Source organism: Geotrypetes seraphini, chromosome 11 (genome assembly GCF_902459505.1).
Source record: "Geotrypetes seraphini chromosome 11, aGeoSer1.1, whole genome shotgun sequence".
In the NCBI taxonomy this organism is placed as follows: domain Eukaryota; kingdom Metazoa; phylum Chordata; class Amphibia; order Gymnophiona; family Dermophiidae; genus Geotrypetes; species Geotrypetes seraphini.
Genome location: NC_047094.1, coordinates 136283701 through 136309580, shown reverse-complemented (window position 1 = coordinate 136309580; position 25880 = coordinate 136283701). Strand labels below are relative to the sequence as shown.

Here is a 25880-nt window from a genome sequence, read left to right as displayed (position 1 = left end):
GCTGCCCAGGAGATCGCCTGCACTTGTGTGCAATGTACATACAGCTCCTCTGGAACTGTTTTCTACCACAGGATGTAGGTCGCTTCCATAGTCACCTTAATTCAATGCATAATGAAAGACTTGGATGTAGCTTTCTTCTTACGCAGACCCTGAAATAAAACAAAAAACTTATCAGACTTCCAGATGGAATTTGTGGCCTGCAAGTACTAGAGAAACACTCCAATTTGGACATCTAGTTTGGATCCAAGTTGCCTTTACACAAAAAGGGGCTGGTAAAGCCACCACCTGATATGATATAAAAAGGAGAAACCACCTCCGGTAAGGAGGACAGAACTGTAAAAGACTACCTCATCCTTAATTGACAAATAAGGATCTCAACAAAACTGAGTAAATCATGACTAGGAATACTGCCGCCTTCAGAGTAAGATCCTTCCTGACCTGTTTCAAGGGCTCAGAGAAAGTTCTCATCAAGTCAATGAGAACCAGGTTGGAGATCCCATTGGAGCAAAACAATTCACAGAGGGGACTATGTTTGACTAATGTGCAAAAAGCACATCATCTGCATCTTATGCCAAGGACTTGACATTCCGCACTCCATTTTGCCCTAAAAACCAGAAACAGCAGCCATCAGAACTTTCAGAGAGTTTAGTGCCAGATCCTCCTGCAGACAGGCGAGAACAGACAACTCTACTTGCCGTGGCGAGAGCTCACATTTAACACACCACTGTTCAAAAATCTTTTAGAACTGGAGATATGCTAGAGATGTGGACTCCCTGAAAGCCTTGAGAAGCAAGGCAGTGACCAAAGCCAAGTAATATTTGTTTTTCGGGCAATACTAATCAATAGCCATGCCATAAGCCATCTGGATCCTCTATGACTACTGGTCCCTGCCTCAGTAGGCCCTTGTAGAGAGCCAGCAGGGGTCCCAACAGCAGGCATATCAGTTTTGTATACCGAGAAAGATGGGACCAGTCCTGGGCCACAGGGATAAGGAGAAACAAAAGCTTGGATGCTCTGTTGAATACCCAACTGTTGAGAGGCCAGGGTAAGAACACAGTGTGGCTCCCTTTGTAGCATCGATTCTGGATGAGCCAAATTCCTTCCAGAAGTTGTAAAATAGGGCACACTTTGCATTCCAACGTACCACCAACAGGTTGCAGCATGTAGGACCCCAATGCTCCTACAGTAGCTGGAATGTTCAGGGACTCAGTTTTCATTCCCTTGGATCTAGGAGATACCTGCTGAGAAAATCCACATGAACTTTGCTGTTCTCATTATGTGTTGGTTGATGTAAGTCACCTCTGTGGCATTGTTGGACATCATCCAGTGATAGCGGATGCCGTACAAGTTCTATTTGTACTTTGCTGAAGATGTAAGACAATTCTCCAGTGGAAAACATATGATATGACTTATGGGCCCATATGGACTATTGTGGAAAATATACACCAGCAACAAAAATTACAGCTACACCAGGCTTTTCACTGTCAAGTTCCATCAAATGTCAAATCTGAAGTGGCAGACATTGTAGTTGCCATGTAACAGATATCAGGCCTTTTTTTTAAAAATTGTTCATGGGGATGGATTCAGAAATTTAGCACTGAAGTTCACTGGCACAAAATATGGGAATGCTGACCTGGACCAAATCATGCTCTGTGAGTCAATTGTCTCTCATCATCTTGATGGCATTGTGGAGAAAGAGAAGGCTTCACTTATTAACAAGCTAGCTCTAATGCTGCAGATCAGAATGACAGCTGAACTCTGGACACATGATCAAAGCAACCACAGCTACTACATACCTGGTTGAAAACATAAATTTGACAGTGAAGTTGATTTGATTCTGGAGAAGTTTACTGTGCAACATCATGTGTTTATTACACACGTCAGCAATAAGATGACTGCTTTTCAAGAATACATATGGATTGGATGTTTATGTCATAACCTGAATCCTGGTTTATCACACGAATGTGACAGACAATTTTGGCACTGGTTTACCATCTGAGACAACCAAACTTATTGCTACCTCAAAAGAATTAGCGATGTTGGCTAAACAAATGAAAATTAACAATCGGTTAGTAATAATCCTGAAGCAATGCATAGTAACACAATGGAGAAGAGTGCTGTTAATGCTGAAATCAATGACAACAAATTTTGAAGATCTCCATACACTGAAGCCGGATTCTATAAACAGTGCCTTAAGTTAAGCACATCTAAGAGCCGTTTCGCCGTATGTAGAATGAGAAACTGAGGAGCACTGAACACAGAGCAGGGATAGTGGAGGCGGAGCTAAAAAAGATAGATGGCGCTTTCTACACAACTTGTGATTAGAGGTGAATAACCAACCCACTGGTCAAGATTCATATGCCTTTTGCACTAGAAATACTGGAGAGTTCCAGGCTGTATTAGCTCAACATAAAAATTTATTTATGAATCGCAAAATCTTTCAGTTCTATGCGATTTACAGCAATAAAAAGCTGAACATAATCAGCAAATTACATTTATACAATTTGCATATAAAAACATTATCACAAAATTATGTCATATAAACACATATAAAATAAAAATTTAGCAAATAGGTTTTTAATAATTTCCTAATCTGCATATATGAACCAGACTGTACAAACAATGGACGAAATTCTGCATCCCCAAAGGTTAAATATTAAGAAAGTAACTGACTTACATATTTTTCATGCCTACAACCCCATAAAGAAGGAAAAGCAAAATAAAAAGTGGTATGTAATAAACATTCTGAAATAACCAACCAAAGTTGGTCAATCTAGTACCTTGGGAGTAAACCATACAACGCCTTATAATAAATATATCCTAATTTAAATAAACACTATCAGGAGCCAATGCAATTTATGATAATATATCACCAAAAAAACTTAGTTCTCTACCTCCATCTGCTAGCAGGGGGTATGCAAACCACTGGTTTGGACTGGTTTATCAGGATAAGGAAGGATCAGAGGCCCCATTCATCCTATGTAATAGGAATTCTTTTTTTTGTTTGTTTCTACCACCCTGAGTAGAGGAACATCCTGAATATATTTGATTCTAGGTCAATCCCAAGCTTAGCTTAAGAGCAGTTTTAGATCCAAAAATAGAATCCTTGACCCATGCATAGGTAGACTCTATCCTAGCGTCTCGCAAACTTTGTCAAGCTATGACACACTAGATGGAATGGCCGTGGCATCTAGAAGTAAGCGGACGTCGACATGATGTCATCACGTTGATGTCCGCACATGTGCGAAGATCCTCCAGACAGGCCCTGAGCCGCCAGTGGGGGGTGCAAGAAGGGGAGAAGGAGAGGCGCTGGCTGATTGCCTACAGAATGTGCCTCTCACCGTGAGAGGCATGTCCTGTAGGCAGTCAGCTGACACTTCTCCTCCTCCTCAGCATCATGTGGCACACCTAAAATCTCAGGAGGCACACAGTTTGCGATACGCTGTCTTATCCAGACCAGCACCTCTCTCTCCTTCCCTTCCTTCTCTGTCGGAAATCTGTTGCCGCCAACAACTCAGAAATCCTACCTCGCTCCCCCTGTAGTTGATTTACTTCCTGTTTGCTGGGAGAGAATATTAGAGAATTTCTGTTGTGACACTGAAGCTATTTTTAGCAGGTACCCTACACAGTAAGCATGGTGGGGATTCTTGGGCTGGAGGGAGGGAGCAGCTTTCCAGCAGAGGTGAAAGGGAGGAAGAGAGGTACTGGCTCAGATAGGGTTGCATAAATAAGATGACCATTTTTTTCTGGTGCTTTTTTGGACCAAAATTTCTCGACTTATAGTTGAGTATATATGGTAAATATTCCCCATATAGAAACCAACACCAGCTCTCCCTGTTCCCAACTGTCTTCTACCTCTCAACTCTCTTTCCATCAATGTCTTCCATATCTGCGTCAACCATGTCCAAAATCTACCACAATCTTGGCTTCTACCTACGTCCTCTACTGGTAGGTCATGTAAATATTTATCTTCTGTAAGACTCAAATACCCTAAATCTCTTTCATGTTTTCTTGCTAAGTTTTATCATAGTCCATAAAGCCACCAAAATTAGTGAGACTATTGTCCAAAACAAGAAGCCTCCCTGTGCTCATCTATGTTTTTACAGGTAATACCAACCTTCCTGGAAACAGGGATGGCTTTAACCATTAGGCAAACTAGGTGGTTGCCTAGGGCAGCATTTTCTGAAAAAGGAACCGCAAAGAATAGCTGCAGCCAAAGCAAGATAGATCTAACAGCCACACAAACAGAAAAACAAACAGGAAGTTTAATTGTTTAATATTAAAAAGTATACCGTCCAAATATGTGTTTCAAGTTTCATGGTTATTTGGTATATCGCCTATCGTAATACTAAGCGATTATACAAAATATTTAAAATCAGGGGGGGTGAGGAATGATATTGAGTTTAATTATGAAAATCTGGTTTGGGGAGAGGGAGGTGCTGGGAGCTGGAAAGTTAATTGAAGGGGAATCCAAGGCCCTTATATGACTTCTGTCTGGAAGTCCAATGCAGCCATACCATTGATGTTTAGGTTCTAATTTGTCAACCACCATACCTTTTTCCAGTCTTTGAAGAAGTTTTTCCTAAAGATCTCTTTTGTAGTGTACTCATGGTCAAGCATTTTTGCGAAGAAAGTCGCAACTTCTTCAGCTTTGGAGCTCAGCTTCACGACTTTCCCTGGAAATTCAGCAGCCATTAGAACATTTACTACCAGTATCAACCCAACTGGTCAGCTTTCACAACCAGCTGGCCCACAGTATCTAATTCCTGTTACAATTACTACAGGAAAACTGCAATGAATACTTATCAGTACACCCAGATAACTAATCATTTGCTGCTGCTGTTCTAACAATCTAGCTTTTATTTTGATAAAACATGGATGTGCAGAGGGCAAAACCTTAAGCAGATTTTCTAGTTTTCAGCAACTTAACTTTTCTGTTGTGAAGATTCTTTCTTTACATGACTGGGATCCCCTTAGCCCCACAGTGTATGCTGCTCCCTTTTAGAGAAACCTAATTGGGACTGCATCCAGTTTTTCCAGACTGTGATAATAGGAGGTTCTTTACCCAAACAGGAAGTGCCCTGGGAAAGTGGGCTTAGACATTTGTACTGCAAAAACACATGACTGTACTTTTTGTACAACTGTAGCTGCTTAAATCTTGTCTACTTAGGTCTCCTTGGATCATTTATGTCTATATCATCTAGAATGCCAACTCTACTAGAGATTTTAGAATCATTTGGATAAAAACAATCTCTTCAGTATTGCTCATGAAAGGAGAAACAGATCCAGGATTTATCCCCCCCTCGTTCCTTGAAATAAATACCTTTAAATGCTATCCTGTGCTGCCCATCACAAAACCAGTTTCTAATCTACTTTACTTTCCTGGAGTCCAACCTTAAGCTACGTAGTATATTTATTCTATGCCATCAAGTTCCACACAATGGGCAACAATACTCACCATCATAGTAAAACTTCACTTTATCTGGTAGTGACTCATATTGCGGAGCAAAGATGGGACCTTTGTGTTCAAGGAATTTCCATTTAATGCCATCAGCATAGCGTTCTTCTTCCCACCTTTACAGAAAGAGAAATGCCAGTGACCATCCCACAAAGCTACCTGCCACTTTGACTTAAAAAAAAGTTTTCAGTATGATAATTATTTGCAAGACTTCTTTACTTCATAAAGGAAATACCCTAGCACAAAACATACAAGAAGTACTACTTCATATTAATTATATTGATAAATGACATGTAACATAGCTTTCTTGAATTCAGACACAATCTTTGTCTCCACCACCTCTTCCAGGAGACTGCTCCACGCATAAAATAAATAAGTTTGTAACTTCATTGTCCAGTGACTCTTGCTGTTGCTCCCTGTCACTTTCTTTTTTAACAACTAAAACCAATTGTAAAAATAAAAACGGAAAGCCTTATGGCTATAAAATAAATTGGTTCTTTTTTTTTTAAGTTAAAAGGAAATGTCCTCCAGAGAAAAATCTCTATGAAGAAAAAGGGGAAAGCTCGTGACCTAACAGCACTTTGGTGGGATCTCGGTATAGTACTCCAGTATTCTGTTAGCACTAGTATTTTAGCCCGTTACATTAACGGGTGTTAGAATATATGTCTGTCTGTCTTTCTTTATTTCTGTCTCTCTCTTCCTCCCGCTGTCTTTCTTTCTTTCTGTCTGTCTCTCTCCCTGGCCCCCTTTGTCTGTCTGTTTTTCTGTGTCTCTCCCTGCCCCCGTGTCTTTCTTCTTTTCTTTCTGTCTCCTTTCCTCCCACTGTCTGTCTTTCTTTCTGTCTGTCTGTCTCTCTCCTTGCCTCCTATGCAGCAGCATTTATCTCCCCCCACTTCCCTGTGCAGAAACCACATCAGCATTCCCTCTCCTTCCATTTCCCTCCCCCCACACTACTTCCATGTGCAGCAGCAGCGTTTCCCCTACCCCCCCTTTCCCTTCCTGCGGTCTGGCCGGCTCCCTTAGTCTCTTTCCGCCCCCCCTTCCCTTCCCGCGGTCCCGACAAGCCTGCGACTCCAGCAGTGTCTGCAGCACTCTACGCACGCTGTTTTGGGGCTTTCTACTGCTCTGATTTGCTCTGCCGCATCTCTGATGATGTCATCAGGGATGTGCCAGAATAAATCAGGGCAGTAGAAGGCCCTGAAGCAGCGTGTGTAGAGTGCTGCAGATGCTGCTGGAGTCGCAGGTTTGTCGGGATCGCGGGAAGGGAAGAGGGGGGGGGTGGGAAGGGACTAAGGGAGCCAGTCAGATCATGGGAAGGGAAGGGGAGGGGTGCGGGAAGAGACTAAGGGAGCTGGTCGGATCGCGGGAAGAGGGGGGGGGGTGCGGGAAGGGACTAAGTGGGGGGGGCCGCAAGGAATTAAGTGAGCCAGTCAGATTGCAAGGGACTAAGGGAGCCGGTCGGATCGCGGGAAGGGAAAGTGAGGGGGGGGGGGGCGGAGGCAAGGGATTAAGTGATCCTGAAGCCAAGCAGCGAGTGAGGAGCCATTTCTGCAGTGGCGCGAGGTGGAGAGAGGGAGGATTGTCTGGCGCACATGCGCACTCCTACTGCCACAGCCTGACAGATCAGGGATCAGGGAAGCATACGGTAAGAGTGCGCATGTGCGCTTAGCATTTTATTATTATAGATATTTCTGTGGCACTCACGCATGCGCAGTGCGGGTAGTCACGAAGTTTCTTAAAACTTAAAGTGACCGCACACTTTTAATACTGTCCATATTGGGGCTCCGTGGATGACGTCACCCAAATGTGAGAATATGCTGCCTGCTTGTCCAGGGATAATATCGGTTACAGAAAGGCATGCATCAACTGGAGTTGATGCTAATATGCCACCGATGGAAGTAGATATCAATGTCTATCGGTTCCGGCAAGTCCCAGTCACTGGAAGACTGACTCCAGACCTATTCAAAGAAAGAAATAAAAGAAGAAAAACTTTGACATTAAGCAATAGTAGTTATCTTCTTCTAATTTGTAGCCCTGGAGTCAGACACAGTCTAGCGAGGACAAGCCGGATTGAGTAGCAACACTGGAGAAAATGCATCGATGATCATGGTAGAAAGGATGGAAATTTGTGTGAAGGCTGCTGAACTTCGAATGAAGTTTGAAGCAAGTCCAAGAGTTCATTTTCTTTTTCTTTGAAAAGAGAGAAAAGAATAGCAACTGGAAAGTTTATTAAAAAATAGAGACGGGAAGGCACCTCGACAGAGAAACAAGAGATACATCTCCACTCCGCAAAAAATAAAAAATTGACAACCTCGCAAGCTGGCGTCAGGCGGGAAGGCACTCACGCATGCGCGATGTGGGCAGTCTAAAAGCTTGTTAAAGCTTAAAGTGATTCTACACTTTTCACTGTCCGTACCGGATGCTCCGTGGATGCTTGTCTAAGGATAACAATGATTTATGGGGAGACAGGGTGAATTACTTCTATTCACATTTCCACCTGTTATTGATTTCTGGGGAAACCAACCCCCTCCTGCACACATTTTCATAAATTTTGATCAAGGAATCCCTTTCTCTGCCCTGCGCCTATATAGGCACCTAGCTTTTAAATTCAGTGCAGTATTTAAGACTACCTTGTGCAATACCAGTGCATTACTTTTGCTGAAGTTAGGAGACAAAGATAAAAGAGCAGATACTAGATGAAAGACTAATATTACTTCATACATTATCTCTCGTAGTTGAATCAAGTCTGTTTGAATAAAGGATCTTTATTATATACTTTGCTCATAGTAAATATTAAAAAAGCCTAGAAAGGCTGAACCAAATCCCAAAATCCATTTACCATTTCCATTTTTGTTCCTCTTCCTTTTTTATTTTCTTCCTGGTGGCAGCATGGGAATCTTTGTTTTTACTCTTAACTTTCTTGGGTTTGATGTCCTGCAGAAAGAAGAAAGAAAATAGGAAAGTTAAAGGCTCTGTAAAAAAAAAAAAAAAAAAATTAATAATAATATGAAAGTGCCAGAAATGAACATTAGGAGGAGGATGTGACCTAGAGATCACAGCTGATAAGAGAGACAACAAGGATCAGGATTCTCTACTAACACCGGGTTGGTAAAGCATTCATGTGAAAAGATTATTTAAATGATTGCAATGTGAATGATCTAGTACCTGGAATATTTTTTGGTCTCTTTCTCATTTTAGGTTTGAAATAACCAGAACATTTAGGACCTAAACCTAAGCCTCTCTCAATCGCAGATCACCAAAGGCAGAAAAATGGAGTTTGCCCAAATCTCACTCTATAGCTTCCTGATGGAAACTGCAGTAGCTTTTATTAGCCACTTGAAGTTCCATTATGAACAAAGAAATGCACCAAACAGAGGCAGATTCTGCTGCTTGGATTTAGCTCTAGGTTTACAGAAAGTCTCTATTAGTCTCGTAACCTGCTTTAGCCCTAGTGATGTCCTTTACATTGTCAGACTGATGAAAAAATATGAAAACTCACAAACCTTACTGGGACTGTATTGGTTTTAGTGTAGAATATTCCACAAGAACATTCCATACATTTGGTAACCCTCTCAACCTACCAAACTGAGCACCTCAATTTGGTAGAATTAGTTTGCATTAGGGCTGGAATCACTCAACAATTTAAGCAAGTGAAAACAAAAGTTTAAGTTATAGTACAAGAAATGCAAGCTACAAATTGTTCCATCATACTGAGTCAGCAATCTCTGTTTAGCATTCAATATTTGCCATTGAACTCCTATGAGATTTCAGCTTTTATAGCCCAGATGGGTGATATTGTCTTCTACTACCAGGAGAGACGCAGGGAAATAGTTTAAGTCTTCTCCTCATGAGAAGTCTAAACTTTTCTGGATTTCACTATGAATAGCCATTCTTTTACAGATAAATTAATGGTTTTTTACATATTACATTAAATCTAATGTCTACTGCAGGGGTGCCCACACTTTTTTGGCTTGTGAGCTACTTTTAAAATGACCAAGCCAAAATGACCTACCAACAATAAAATTTTTAAAAACACAAACCACGCTGTACGCAGAGAAAATGTTAATCATTTATATTCCGAGGTTTTTTTTTTTTTTAAAGAGGTCAAGGCAGATGACTTTAAAATATGCAATGTCACCTCAGTAACAACTATACAAAAACAGACAAATATACCCCCTCCCCTTTTACTAAACCGTGATGGCAGTTTTTAGCACAGTGAGCTGTGCTGAATGCCCCACGCTGCCCCCGATGCTCATAGGCTCCCTGTGCTAAAAACTGCTATTGCGGTTTAATAAAAGGGGGCCTTAGTGCAAAATATAGACAGCCGATATAAATTCTCAAAATGGACACATTTTGATCACTAAATTTAAAATAAAATAAATTTTCCTACCTTTGCTGTCTGGTGATCTCATGAGTCTCTGGTTGCACTTCCTTCTTCTGACTGTAAATCCAATTTCTTTCTTTATGCCTCCTGCGTGCTTCCTCTCCTCCAGACCTCATTCCATTCCCCAAACAATATCTCTCTTTGTCCCTCCATGAGTCCGATTTTTTCTCTCTTCCTGGCCCCCTTCATTTCTTTCTTTCTTTCTTTCTCTCTCCCTGCCCCTTCCTCGCTTTTTTTCTCTCTCCCTGCCCCCATCCCAAGCCACCGCCGCCGATTTCTTCCCGTTTCCCTGACGCCAGGCCAGGTGTGTACAAGCGCCGGGCCCACAGCCTTCCCCTCCCACCCCCAACATCGGAGAGGAAGTTCTGGGCCAGCCAGGCAGAGATTGGCTGGCCCAGAACTTCCTATCCAACGTCAGAATTGACATCGGGGGCCCGGCTGTGGGCCCAGCGCTTGTTACACACCTGGCCTGGCGTCGGGGGAAGCAGGGAGAACAGAACACAAAGGTAACATGAGTCTATCTTGGGCTCTGCAATCGACATGCGTTGCCTTTGCGATCGACCTTTTGGGCACTCCTGGTCTACTTATAACTAAAGAATGGGTCGAAACTGTAATTTCCCTGATCCCGTGTACAACTGCAACTGAGGATTGTTAGAAAATCAACAGCACATGCAAACAATAAGCTTGAAATCTCAGTCCAGTTTATAGCTGTAAATGTTAAGAATGGGGTCAAAGTAGGGCCAGTTTATCAAAGCATCACACAGATGTCCTTCTCATCCTCCCAAAAAAGGGAGGTTGGATAGAATGATGAACAGTAGAAAGGACATAATTATAGATGAAATGAGTTTTAAGAAAGAGCAGAAGGAAAGAATTCTAAGCAGGAAGATTGTTTCATTGCCAAAATGAAATGAAGAGAAGCAAAGGTCTATCATGGTAAGAGCATGCATATATGTAAACAGTCACAAAGGAGGTGCACTAAGTGATAAAGATGGCGAAAGTGAATTATGTAGAAGGATTGATGTGGTTACATTTGGGGAACTTGGGAAAGATAAATAGTTTAACTCTGAACCTTCTAGAGAGCATGTAATAGTAGTCTGGATTAGGATGAAGAATTTGGACCAGTGTATTGATGGAGAAATGAGTAGCAGCTAAGGCAGAACTGTCCAAAAGGAACCCACATGGTGGAATTGTCTACATACATAAAACTCTGTATTGTCTGACCGAAGGTCTCTTACCTTAATCTATTTGTTGATAGAATAGTATGTAGGATACGTGCATTGTTCTTGCCTATGCAGCACCCGCTCAGTGGGCAAATGGAAGACCTGACTTTCCAGGCTGTCACCAAGACAAGTGTTAAATAAACTTTTCATATAAAAATCTTTTTGTATTATAGTACCTCTTCATGTTCCTGTTTCCGCTTCTTTGCCTTCTTGATATCTTCAATTTTTATTTTCTTGGGCTTTATATCACAGCTAAAAAAAAACCCATGCTCTTCTTTAATGCTCGCTATTAAATGCTTTTTGTGTGATTAATGAAATGCATTTTCCCCTCTAAAACTAGAGTCATTCCCCTTGGTCATCAAACACACCCGAGAATATCTCAATATCTGTATTCCTCTCAACACATCCCGTCTCACTTTATTGCATCTTTCACATAAGGAAGCAGGATGAGCGCAGGGAAATCACAACCAATTACAAATCAGGATCCATGACTATGACTTCTTTGCACTAATACCCATATAAAATCAATGAGAGGTTTGCGGGATTATGATAAGCACATCTCATTATTTAGACTAGTCTATCCCTACTCAAAATTCTAACTGAATGTCTGAATGCACACAACTAGCAAGGTTCCAGGTCTTGTTTCCCTTATCTCAGGATTTCACAAATTCTTTCAAGTTAGGTATAAAGTCACAATTTAAAAAAAATTATTTATATACCACTTATATTCTCCAAGGGTATCTTAAGTAGTTTATACTGAATAGTAGTCATGTACTCTAAGGTACATACCTTACTAATTTTCCTTCTTGTAAACAGGCACCTCATTCCTGAACTCTTGGGTAGTCAATCCCTTCCAGTGAGAATTGTGTAGAGAGCCTCATTTGCATTTTCTTTGCTCCGTCTCCCATCTCTCTGGGCTGTCCGGTGATTCCTCAGTTTGTATCAAAATAGATGATCAGCCCTAGAGAGGCAACAAAAGAGGGATGGGGTATGGGGATCTTCTTCGAAAACAAATCTGTCCTGCTCATAACACATAACCTAATATTGAAAACATGAACCACTGAACAGATAAACATTTAACCATGTAATGAGGTGGACCTAACTAGCCACCTATCCAAGTACCACCTACACTAACAGTTTTAGGGTTCTGAAGGATACCCTCTGAATGCAATAAAGAAAAGAGACAAGAAAATTGGACTCTCTTGCTTGTCTGATGCAGTAAGCAGGTTAATGAACATCGGACAGGGCGGGCTTCAGGAACGAGGTGTCTATTTACTAGAAAGAAGATTATAGAGGTTAAGTACCTAATCTTCCCTTCTAGTGCAGTAGGCAGGCACCTCATTCCTGAACTCTTGGGACATATCAAAGCAGTTCTTGGAATCTAAAATGGGACAGATGAACCTGCTGAAAGAAGAGAGGATTCAAAAGAAGTGTCCAATTTGGCCGCCATGTAAAATTTTGTGTAAGTATGAAGACAAGTTTTTCTATTAAATTCTTTAACTTAAGATTTCAATTTTGGTACAAGGTTGAATTACTGTTTCTGGTGGAATTCAGTGTGTCAAGTGTTTAGAATGGAAAGAGCGTTGGCAGTTCAGAAAGGGTATTATAAGAACTTTAAGGATGTGTGGGGGCCATTTTTAGATTATTATTATGATTAATTTACACTTTTCCCAATTTTAATTCTTACATGTGGATCGGGGGGGGGAGGGGGAGGGTTGGTTTATAATAATAATAATCTTAAATAATAAAATGCTAGCCACGCATGCGCACTTGCCTCGCTTGTTCCCTGATCCCTTTTCTGTCGGGATGTGGCAAGACAAGTGCACATGCGCGCTTATTAAGTCACTGAGAGCAGCGAATGCAGGAAGCGGAGTAAAAAAAAACAACAACCGAGCAAGCCAGGCCGCTGAGAAAGTGCGGGAGGCCTGGCCCGGGCTGCAGACGGGTAAGGAGCTGGGGCAGTGAGCCTTCCCTGCGGCTGAAATGGAGCCTGACCACCCTCCGCGACAGACCACAGGAGTCAGAGTCCTTTTCCGCTCACCCCCCTTCCCGCGGACCCGACTACCTTGGCGATTCAAGCAGCGTGTGCACCAGTATTCACACGCTGCTTTGGGCCCTTCTACTTCCCTGATTTGCTCTGCCGCGTCTCTGATGATGTCATCAGGGACGTGCCAGAGTAAATCAGGGCAGTAGAAGGACCCGAAGCAGCGTGTGAAGACTGGTGCACACGCTGCTTGAATCGCCGGGTAGGTAGTCAGGTCCGTGGGAAGGGAAGGGGGGAGGGGGTGCAAGGACTTGGGGAGAATGGCAGACACCGGCCCTATACTAACTCCCGTGGACAGGGGGAGCAGGAAGAGGTGCTGATGGACGGGGGGAGGGGGGGAAATGAAGGGAGGCCTATTGCTGGACAGAGGGAACAGGAAGAGGTGATGATGGACAGGGGGGGAAAATGAAGGGAGGCCTACTGCTGGATAGGGGGAGCAGGAAGAGGTGCTGATGGACAGGGGGGGAAATGAAGGGAGGCCTACTGCTGGACAAGGGGAGCAGGAAGAGGTGCTGATGGACAGGGGGGGAAATGAAGGGAGGCCTACCGCTGGACAGGGGGAGCAGGAAGAGGTGCTGATGGACGGGGGGGGAAGGAATGGAGGCCTATTGTTGGACAGGGGGAGCAGGAAGAGGTGCTGATGGACACGGGGGGGGGGGGAATGGAGGCCTACTGCTGGACATGGGGAGCAGGAAGAGGTGCTGATGGACAGGGGGGGAAATGAAGGGAGGCCTACTGCTGGATAGAGGGAGCAGGAAGAGGTGATGATGGACGGGGGGGGCAAAAGGAATGGAGGCCTATTGTTGGACAGGGGGAGCAGGAAAAGGTGCTGATGGACACGGGGGGAGGGGGAAATGAAGGGAGGCCTACTGCTGGACATGGGGAGCAGGAAGAGGTGCTGATGGACAGGGGGGAAATGAAGGGAGGCCTACTGCTGGACAGAGGGAGCAGGAAGAGGTGATGATGGACACGGGGGAAAAATGAAGGGAGGCTTACTGCTGGACAGGGGGAGCAGGAAGAGGTGCTGATGGACAGGGGGGAGGTAAAACAAAGGGAGAAGGGCTGCTGCTGGATAAGGGGAGCAGTGAAGGGGTGGTGGTGGACACAGGGGAAGTAAAAATAAGGGAGAATGGACAGGAAAAAGCGGCTAAGGAGACAGAGAGAGAAAGAAATAAAGACAAACACACATATATTCTAGCACCCGTTAATGTAACGGTCTATAAAGCTAGTAATATATATGAATGATAAGATATTATATTCATGTGATATATTCTTTTTTGTTGAATATGGAAATGGGAGGGGGTGGGGGATATATCTTTTTGTTGTAAGATGTGGTGGATTTTCAACTGACATTGTATGATAACTGATTGATATTTACTGTGCACTTGTTTGTGAGTTATAAAATGAATAAAGAATTAAAAAAAAAAAAAAGATTTCAATTTTGTTTTTTAAGCCTAGGGGGAAAAAATAAAATAAAATTCAAGGGCTCGCGGCTACCTGATTTTAGAGCAGGTCTCATCAGGTTAGCCTCCTACAAGCTATCATTAGTCTCCAAATAAACCCCTTATTTTAGGCATATCATAAGAACATAAGAATAGCCTTACTGGGTCAGACCAATGGTCCATCAAGCCCAGTAGCCCGTTCTCACAGTGGCAATCCAGGTCACTAGTACCTGGCCAAAACCCAAGGTGTAGCAATATTCCATGCTACCGACACAGGGCAAGCAGTGGCTACCCCGTGTCTTTCTCAATAACAGACTATGGGACTTTTCCTACAGGAACTTGTCCAAACCTTTCTTAAAACCAGCTACGCTATCCGCTCTTACCACATCCTCTGACAAGTTAAGCTCCGGAATGTGTTAACTTATCAATACTTTAATTATTTATATTTTTTATATTGTTCTTATATGGAGAAACAGGTGAAAAAGACTGTCCAAGGTACATGCATATGGCAACACATTCCTTTGCAGTGTTATGTTTGCAGCATATCGCATCTATTGTCATTACCAGGGAGAACTTCTGCCTCAAACAAGCCTAGAACCCAGAATGCTCATCTCTTCTGCCTCTCTAACCCTCTGATCTGCTGAAGACCTCTACCCCCAGCGGAACCCGCATGCGTAGCAGGGGGGAGGAAATGCAGTCTGTCCTGATCCTGGGAAAAAAACACCACGGAGCCACTCAGTCTGCCCTCAAACCTAATTCGGACAGAAACTGGGGTATGCCTTGTTCCCAAGGGACCGGTCCTTGAACTTCTGGATTATTAGTGCTGGCTGGCCAAATGGCTGACCCTTGGCTACAGACTTCTGACCTCAAGAAAGCACTGTAAAAACACAATGGTCCCTTTTTAAGGACAAGGTCACTGAGGCACAAAATCTATATATGCCACGTATCAACAAGGGATCCAAGAGGAAAAAGAACATGGAACCGGCGTGGCTCACTGTAACGGTGAAGGAAGCGATCAGAGATAAGACGACTTTGTTTAAGGAATGGAAAAGGTCAAAAATGGATGAAAACTGGAAAAAGCACAAACAGCATCAAAGAAGGTGCCATAAGGTGGTAAGAGGGGCCAAAAGAGACTATGAGGAAAAAATAGCCAAAGAGGCGAAAAACTTCAAGCCATTCTTTCGATATATTAAGGGGAAACGACCTGAGATGGAAGCGGTGGGGCCATTGGATGATCATGGAATAAAGGGAGTGCTAAAGGAGGACAAAGCCATCGCTGACAAACTGAACACATTTTTTGCGTCTGTATTTACTGAAAAGGATATACACAATATACTGGAAGCGGCAGGCTATATGCGGGAAACGAAGACGGGAAACTGACAGGGTTGACGGTCAGTCTAGAAGACATATGCAGGCAGATTGATAGGCTTAAAAATGATACATTCCCGGGACCGGATGCCATCCATCCGAGGGTAATCAAGGAACTGAAAGGGATTATAGCTAAACTACTTCAACTGATAGCCAATCTGTCAATCAAATCGAGAAAGATTCCAGAAGACTGGAAAGTGGCAAATGTTACGCCAATCTTCAAGAAAGGTTTGAGAGGAGATCCGGGAAACTACAGACCGGTGAGTCTGACCTCGGTACCGGGAAAGATGGTAGAGGCGATGATCTGATGAGGAACAGCCACCATGGCTTCAGCAAGGGGAGATCTTGCTTGATGAACTTGTTGCACTTCTTCGAGGGAGTAAGCAGGCAGGTAGACAAGGGCGAGCCAGTCAACATTGTATATCTGGATTTTCAGAAGGCGTTCTACAAGGTCCCGCATATACGACTACTATGAAAAATTGCAAGCCATGGAATCGAGGGTGACATACTCATGTGGATAAAAAACTAGTTGGCGGATAGGAAACATAGAGTGGGGGTAAATAGACAATACTCAGACTGGAAAAGCGTCATGAGTGGACTGCCGCAGGGTTCGGTGCTTGGACCCATGCTCTTCAACATATTTATACACGACCTGTAAATTGGTACGACGAGTGAGGTGATTAAATTTACAGACGATATGAAGCTATGCAGAGTAGTGAAGACGCAGAAGAATTGCGAAGACCTGCAACAGGACATAAACACGCTTGAGAAATGGGCTGCAACATGCCAAATGAGGTTTAACGTGGATAAGTGTAAGGTGATGCATGTTGGTAACAAAAATCTTATACACGAATACAGGATGTCTGGGGTGGCACTTGGAGAGGCCCCCCAGGAAAGAGACTTGGGAGTATTGGTCGACAAGTCGATGAAGCCATCTGCGCAATGCACGACAGCAACAGAATGCTAGGAATGATTAAGAAGGGGATCATGAACAGATCGGAGAAGATTATCATGCCTCTGTACCGGGGCCATGGTACGCCCCCACCTGGAATACTGCATCCAGCACTGGTTGCCGTACATGAAGAAGGACATGATACTACTCAAAAGGGTCCAGAGAAGAGCAACTAAAATGGTTAAGGGGCTGGAGGAGTTGCCGTACAGCGAGAGATTAGAGAAACTGGGCCTCTTCTCTCTTGAAAAGAGGAGACAGAGGGGACATGATAGAGACATTCAAGATACTGAAGGAAATAGACTTAGTAGATAAAGATAGGTTGTTCACCCTCTCCAAGGTAGAAGAACAAGGGGGCACTCTCTAAAGTTAAAGGGGATAGATTCCGTACAAACGTAAGGAAGTTCTTCTTCACCCAGAGAGTGGTGGAAATCTGGAACGCTCTTCCAGAGGTTGTTATAGAGGAAAACACCATCCAGGGATTCAAGACAAGGTTGGACAAGTTCCTGCTGAACCAGAACGTACACAGGTAGGGTTGATCTCAGTTAGGGCTCTGGTCTTTAAACTGGGGGCCGCCGTGGGAGCAGACTGCTGGGCGCGATGGACCACTAGTCTGACCCAGGAGTGGCAATTCTTATGTTCTCAGAGTCTGAGCTCTCCCAAAGCCAGAGATATATCAAGCTGGGAGACTCTGGAGCATGAGCAAAAAGCCTCACAATATGATGAAAAATACCTGAATTAAATGAAAAATAAACTCGAGCAAAACAGACAGGCTTCTACCATCTCACTTGTAGAGAGAAAAGAACTGCAGAATCACAGGACAGCCCAGAGAGATGGGAGGAGGAGTGAAGAAAATACTAATGAGGCTCACTACACAATTCTCATGGGAAGGGATTGGCTACTTAGGGAAAAATCACTTCTAGTGCAATGGGCACCTAATTCAGTGAATTCACAATCTAACTATGGTACCAGGGGCAATGGAAGGTTAAATGATTCAAAACCACTTGCCTAGCTACAATGAAAGGAATCCTTTTCATGGCTTAGTTGAAATTTACACTTCCCTACCAGCTAAGAGATGTGTGAGCTTCTATAACTAAGTTTGTTAAGCTGAGTTTAAGAGAAAAAACAGCATCTAGTTTCCAAATACATGCATGTTTTGCACCCATTTGGCTGCAGAGAAATAGTAGGTGCAGAGGTAATGCATGTACTTTGTGGCAGACACTGAAGCCTAGAAACACATTTTTAAAAAGGAAAATGGCACAAGATCTACATAAAACATAAGGATACTATTGAAAAGTACTCCAAGTGGTATTTTAAAGCATTCAAAATGTATTATTTGTAGATAAAGGGCCACATACCCAGCTAAAGTAAACTGAACAAAGCAGAAATTGCAACTAAAAATCAACCCACTAAATACAGACGACAATAGCAATTCTCATTCCTCTGCTTGTTCCTATGGCTCCATCCATTAACATCTACCAACCTCTCTTCCCCATGGTTAAAGAAGAGAATACTAATCCTTCTATAGTACCTAATCTCTTTGGAATAGGAGAATAATTTTATTGCTTTAATAAAAGAGCCAAAGTCCTTTTCTCCCACCAATAACTTACATATCATCATTGCGAAATCTCTTCAGAGGTTTGGAATTCTCTTTGGGGGGAGTGTACAGACTGTCATCATTGGGTTCATCTTTAATGCGAGGAGGGCTATGGAGAAAAGACAGACAGAAAGAAAGTGACCCTATGCCAGAGACAAAAAAAACAAACCACACCTCTCATTGTGGGCTTGACAGTTTGGAGAATAAATGGGAGATGTGCACACTTCCAGTATAACTCATATTTTATGGTCTTCATATTAATCCTCTAGTATGATCCATTAGAGTAGACCATATAATGTGAGCAGGGTCTTGGACAACAGCAAGGCTTCAGCAGCAATGAGTTACATATATATTAATGCAGATACACAAACAAATTCTATAACTGTATCTTTTGTCCATGCATGCACAAAGGTATAAATAAGCACTTCAGTTAAATTGTCCAGCATGAAGAGTCTTGCTTTAATTCCCTGCTTTCCTATTGAGATTAATTTATAAAAATGTAGTAAAGTCATTGAAGCAGGTATTGATACAAATGTAGGCGAGGACAAATTGATACTACTGTTTATTTGTAGAAAGCAGGGCCTCAAAATACAGAACAATATTGAGAGCAGAGTTACTGACCGAAGTGATACTATCACCTCCAGAGGAAAGCATCCCTTCTCTGCTGTATTTACACCATTTTTAGCAATTTAACAGAGAAGCTGTTAATTTTCTTGATACCTTATAACATAGCAGTTTCAAATATCTCATCAGAATAAAATGTCTCAAATTAGATAGCTTCCAGAGAGTAGAAAAAGTCTTCCAGGAGATTCCTGGGCTACATGATCTGCCTCCCTGGATCTCGACTATGGCGCAAAGAAGGAGCTGCACTTCAAGTCTGAAAATCCAAGTGGTTGAGGCACTAAAAGGAGGATTTTCCTCTTAAGATATTCCACTTAGTATTTTGGTAACTGAACTCAGCAATCAGGATCACCCCAATACCATCCCTTCAAAACAAAGCTAAAACATTTCTATTCCAAGACACTTTTGATTCTTAACTGCCCTTTTAAGAGTTAAATTCACATCGTTTTTTCTTTAAAACGTATTTTCCCACCTATTGTTTGTCCCTTATTTGTTCTCTATTCTCAGAATATTGCAGTTCTTACACCTTTTTCCCTTTGGTTTTTAAGTCTTTTGTTTTACTAACTTCCCCTGATGTCATGTATTATCAAGTTTTAACTTTGTTTTACTGTTTATAATTTTTTTTTATTATTGTACACCGCTTAGAAGTCTGAGTGAGTGGTATAAGAAATTTTAAATAAACTTGGATAAATTTTATAAAGCTATGGACCTGCTGCAGTTGCTCTCCATGGGCAGCAGGATACAAGTCTTAACAGCAAAGGTGACATCACCAACAAAGCAGATACAGGAAAGCACTAGCAGCTTTTGAGTAACTTCACTATACAGTGGTACCTCGGTTTACGAGTGTTTTGCAAGACGAGCAAAACATTCGCAAAATCGGCGCCTCGGAAACTGAGCGCGCTTCGATTTGCGAGCGCCCCCCCCCCCCCCCTGCGAACCGGCACCCTCCCCCCCGCGATCCGGCACCCCCCCACGCCACCATCGGGCACCCCCCCGCCGCGACCTGAGGTCCCCCCAACCCACCCGAACCCTCTTCTTACTTTTCTGTAGCCTCCACAGCGGCACCGGCACCAGCATGTCCTGTGCCTGAAGATCTGCTTCCTGTGCAAAGCCTGAGAGTTCACGTCAAACGGGAACTCTCACGTCGAACGTGAACTCTCAAGGCCCAGCACAGGAAGCAGATCTTCAGGCACCGGCACCACGCACAGGACATGCTGGTGCCGCTGCGGAGGCTACAGAAAAGTAAGAAGAGGGTTCGGGTGGGTTGGGGAGACCTCAGGTTGCGGCGGGGGTGCCCGATGGCGGCAGGGGAGGGGGTTCCGGATCGCCGGGGGGGGGGACCTTCGGGGTAGCAATGCCGGTTCTCGTGTGGGGGGGGGAGCAGCGCTGCTGGCTTCGGTGGGGGGGGGGAAGGTGGGGGGTGGAAACATATCAAAGCAAGTTTCCCTTACTTCCTATGGGGAAACTTGCTTTGATATACGAGCATTTTGGATTACGAGCATGCTCCTGGAATGGATTATGCTCGTAATCCAAGGTACCACTGTACTTGTATACATACCACTTTCCACCTGCCGCTGTCAACTAGGATAAACTTAAGTCTATCAAGCTTAGTAGAATATAACCCCTTTGAGGGAAGTAGGCAGGTATGTGAAGCCATCTATCCTGCTATCTAAGGAGAACACCTACTGCAGGTTAAGTAACTTGATTTTCTCTGCAGACAAGCAGAATAGCAAAATCCTCACAGAATGGGACTTCCATAATACATCTAAAAAAGCACTAGAGAAAATATGGGAAACTAAATTTGAATATCTGTGTAAAATCAGTAAGATACTCCCATACCCAAAAACCAAAATAAAACATATTAAAAAGAATAGAGGGAAACTCTGGATAGAGGTGTCAAAGGATCTTTGTTAACTGGAGATATTGAGTTTCACAGCCATATTTTGAGTTAAGTGTAATCTCCTAGCGCAGAGGTTTTCAACCCAGTCCTCAGGGCACACCCAGCCAGCTGAGGCTTTTAATGGGGATATGCCGAAAACCCTGACTGGCTGGGTATGTTCTAAGGACTGTGGATCTTAACCAGTCAAAAAGAGAATTACAAATGTCATAGAACCAGTGCAAGGATCAAAAGACTGCACATCTTTGTCTTCCAAATGAATTGCACATAAAGCATAAAAACAGACAACTAGAATTGCAATGAATTCCCAAAATTCTTGCCACATTTTCATGGGAATCAGCATGTCATCAATATAGGAACAGCGACTATTAACAACAGATGAAAAATTAAGATTTTATTGCTGACACACTGAACTTTTTATACTGGTTTTCTTACTTATTGGACTGGCTGTTTCCTTATACCCCAGACCAGCAATTAAGCCTTCTGCCTCTGACATCACCCTTGAGAATCTCATTGGATTATACCCATAGTTGTTTTAAAGAACTCCCTTCCTGGAGTTTAAATCAGATTGAAGATCTGGCTTTTTTGGACAGCTTAGTTCTCTTCAGGTGTCTGATTTGGCGAAGGGGAATGGAGCTAGCTGTTCATCTCTGCAGCACAATTTTTTAAATTGCTTATTGTTTTAATTTAACCCTCTATTTCGCAACATGTGTTTCTATGGCTCTTATGGGAGATCTGCATCTCCGAATGTCTGTTACCTGGCACTGTTGCTCTCGTTCAACATCAAGTTACATAAAGCAGCCGTTTCACCATCTGCCAATTAAAGGGTTAAATTGTTATAGATGTTTATTATGATTATTCTATCTGGTTTTATGTTTTTTATGTACCTATTTGATTATTGTCCATGTTTGTTATATTTTATGAATTTTAATTGTCTACTGCCTTGCTGGTTTATTTGAAAGGCAATCAATCACATGCAATAAACAAGAAATGTAGGGCAATGAACTGGGCTGCAAAAACACAAGTGGTATCATATACGAGGTGAACTAAATGGAAAGCAAGATCAGGGTGTGATGGAATCTGATGATCTTTAAATGGCCCAACAGGCTGAAAAGGCAATGATACATGCCAGAGAATATTTGGGCCATTCTTTAAACATTCAAAACACTAAGAATTACACACTTTTTTTTGAATTAATTGGTTTCCTTATCAATAAATGCACTTTTCAAATCGGCTTCAGCGGTGATACTAGATTTAAACACCCACCTCCTCATGAGCCTTCAATAAACATTCTATAAGCCAGGTTCTCAAGCAACTCGATAAACTATCTCAGTAAACGTAACTTTCACTGATATAGTTTTAAACTAAACTTTAAACTTATCTCAATGATTTTTGTCCGTTAGTCAGGGGAGACATATCCAACATGTTTCGCTGATACATGGCTTTCTCAAGGACATCCCCATCTGCCGTTTACAACCCCTGCTTGGTTCAGACATTTGGGTGCACATGGAAAGAGGAATGGCCAGCAGGAATAAGGAAGTGATAGTACCTCTGTATATGATAAAACCACATTTGAAATATCATGTGCAATTTTTGATATTCAACCTTTAACAGGATATAAACCAAATGGAATCTGTCCAGAGATCAGTTACTAAAATGGTCCATGGTCTGCTATCATAAGCATATAAAAGAAAGGCAGAAGAGGGGAAATATGATAAAAACCTCTAAATACTTATTTAGAAATGCCTAGGTGGTGGTTCTCAAGAATGAGCTATGCTAACAGACTGCTCTGCCAATACAGACTGCATATTTTTTACGCAGTATACATGTAGGCATTCCTGGAGGTGGAGGCCTCATATAACAAAACTAGATAACCAGATCTCCAATCTACTGATAACTACCCCAGACTACAAGATGTTCAGAAAAGAAATCAAAACTATACTCTTCAAGAAATTCCTGAATCAGTACTAACATCTCATATACCTTCCTCCCTCCCTCCCTCTTCCCGCCACACAAAAACTACCTGATCTACTCTTTACCTTCTCTAGAAATGACAAATGATCTTCCATTGTAACCCATCGTTTATAACTCTTTTGTAATCCGCCTTGAACCACAAGGTAATGGCGGAATAGAAATCTCTATGTAATAGGCCAAAAGAAAAACCTATAATTTGCCAAAATATATATATCAAAACCATGATTTTTGTCCGTTGGTCAGGGGAGACAAATGAAAACAAATAAGACTTAATGATGTAGGGGCAGGACTTATTTAGATAAACAGTCTAGTGCTAGTCACCTCTGAGTTGTCTGAGTATTTTGGTTTTAGTATAATATAAAACATAAACATACATATATTACATTACATTACATTACATATGGCAAGGAATTATTATGTAAAGGTCACTGCGCTATTGTGAGCCAATTTGATCTTACTAGTGCATTTGACCCATTAGATTTGGATCGGATGACAGAAATTCTTAGCCCAGGGACAGGTGCTATCTTGGTGTTGAGATTTCCTGAGTGACATTATACAGTAAAAAAATGAAGGGATATTTGTTTAGAGAAAAGGAGGCCTGTTAGTATGAGTTCCAAGGGGTTCCCCTTTTTCCATTGCTTATGCAGTTCTTTGGAGAGGCTCTTGATCAGACTGGCATTAAACACCGTAATTATGAGGGTGACATCAATGTCGCATTACTTGTATTCAAAACTGTGTTAGTAAGATAGAAAATTGGATTTCAACCCATCGGCTTAAACTTAACAAGAATAAAACTAAGTTTTTATGGCTTGGACCTAAGGAAAAAAACCCACACTGATCCAACCTATTTATTTATTTACTTACAAAACCGTACTTATTTGCTGCTCAGCCAAAGCAGCTCACAATAAAACATCCATAATAAAGGCGAGGGGGAGGGGGTGGGATGGGATATTGGGGTTGTTATGAGACACATTGCATGCATTGTTAGTTCTGTTGGTATGTTTTCTATATTCTTGGATTGGTCTGGGATTTGAGTCCAACGGCAATTTTGGAACAAAAAATTTTTTCTTCAATAAAAAATTGATACCACAAAAAAAAAAAAAAAAAAAAAAGACATCCACAATAAAGCAAACAAATTCCCCAGCTCTCATCCAATCTTCATAGTTCAACTAAACCCCACCCCCCAACAGCCTCAAAAACATGAAAATGCATCTGCAAATAGGTTCTCAAAACCTTTTTAAATTGCAGTGACGTGCAGAAGCGAAAATGCCCTGGCAAACTATTCCTTAGCCATGGGCCCGCAATAGAAAAGGCACAAGAAATGTTATCAGCATAGTGGACCTTACAAAGATCTGGTACTACTGCCTTTGGTGTTCCTGCAGATCTGTTCTCGAAGTGGCTCATGTACATAAGAACATAATAGCCTTACTCAATTAGACCAATAGTACATCAAGCCCAGTAGCCCGTTCTCAAGGTGGCTACTAGTAGTAGGTCACTACTGTGTTTCCCCGAAAATAAGCCCTACCTCAAAAATAAGCCTTAGCATCATTTTTAGGGTAGGTCTTAATATAAGCCCTACCCCAAAAATAAGCCCTAGTCTAGGATTCACCAGCAACTCTTCAACCCAACTGCGCAGCCGAACCCCCGCTGACCCTCCATCCTTCCCTCCCTGCCAACTGCAAGCGAGCCCTACCTTCAACTGAAGCAGCGTCGGGCCAGCAGCACTCTAAACAGGCTGCTTGGCCTTGTCCGTTGGGGATTTCACTCTGCCGCATTACTGATGACATCATTATAACGTGGCCTATAGACAAGCAGGTGCCGACAGAAATGAACACTGGAAAATCTGTACAGTACAAGGACTCTCTTCCACTTATCTCCCCCTATGTTCACCCCCGCCAGCTCTGCTCAGCTGATAAGTCCCTCCTATCTGTGCCCGTCTCTTCCTCTGTCAGCTTCATACTCCGTCCCTTCTACCTTGCTGTACCTTACGCTTGGAACAAGCTGCCCAAATCCCTATGGCGGGCTCCATCTCTGGCAGTGTTCAGGGCCCAGTTAAAAGCCCACCTCTTCGAGAGTGCTTTTGACTCCTAACTCCTCTCACTTTGGGTTCTGTATCCACAACCCTATATGTTATATCTGTCTATCCAAGTTAGATTGTAAGCTAAAAGACCCTAAAGGAGCAACAGATCAACCATCCAACTACAGACCCATAGCCTCAATACCACTTTATGTCAAACTAATGGAAGGCCTGGTAGCCAAACTCCTCACCAACTACCCAGAAGACCACAACATACTCCACTCTACACAATCTGGTTTCAGAACCAACTACAGCACAGAGACACTACTAGGTTCCCTCCTGGACACAGCTAGACAACACCACAGCACAGGCAGAAAAATGCTGATTATACAACTAGATCTCACCACAGCATTTGACCTGGTGGACCACAACATCCTACTACAAATACTAGATACAATAGGAATCACAAACAAGGTACACACATGGTTTCAAGGATTTCCACAATTCAGAACTTACAGAGTAAAGTTGAACAAAGAAAAATCTGAACCATGGTCCAACCCCTGCGGCATACCCCAAGGATTTCCACTATCTCCAACTCTCTTCAATCTCTACATTGCATCCCTCGGCACCTGCCTGGACAAATTAGGCTTAATCTCCTATAGCTATGCAGACGACATCACCATTCTCCTTCCTTTTGACCAACCAAGTCCTCCATGACAGACACACTACACAGGACACTTGAAACAGTAGCAACATGGATGAAAAATCACAAACTAAACCCAGAGAAGACAAAATTCATTCTCTTCAAAAATAATAAAACCCCAACCATAACAAATCTAGTAATAAACTCAATCACATACCCCATACAACCCATTCTAAAACTTCTAGGAATGACAACAGACAGATGCT

At 42.6% G+C, this 25880-nt stretch overlaps 1 protein-coding gene across 1 annotated transcript in view; it reads right to left on the bottom strand.

Moving 5' to 3' along the window:
* TOP1 (DNA topoisomerase I) overlaps nt 1-25880 on the bottom strand; it is a 160346-nt gene that overhangs the window by 64926 nt on the left and 69540 nt on the right. The window contains exons 6-10 of the mRNA XM_033963352.1: nt 18476-18571; nt 11239-11314; nt 8298-8392; nt 5459-5574; nt 4555-4676 (exon numbers count right to left, since the gene is read on the bottom strand). Of these exons, the coding sequence (XP_033819243.1) occupies nt 4555-4676; nt 5459-5574; nt 8298-8392; nt 11239-11314; nt 18476-18571 (505 nt within the window). The remainder of the gene's footprint in view (nt 1-4554; nt 4677-5458; nt 5575-8297; nt 8393-11238; nt 11315-18475; nt 18572-25880) is intronic.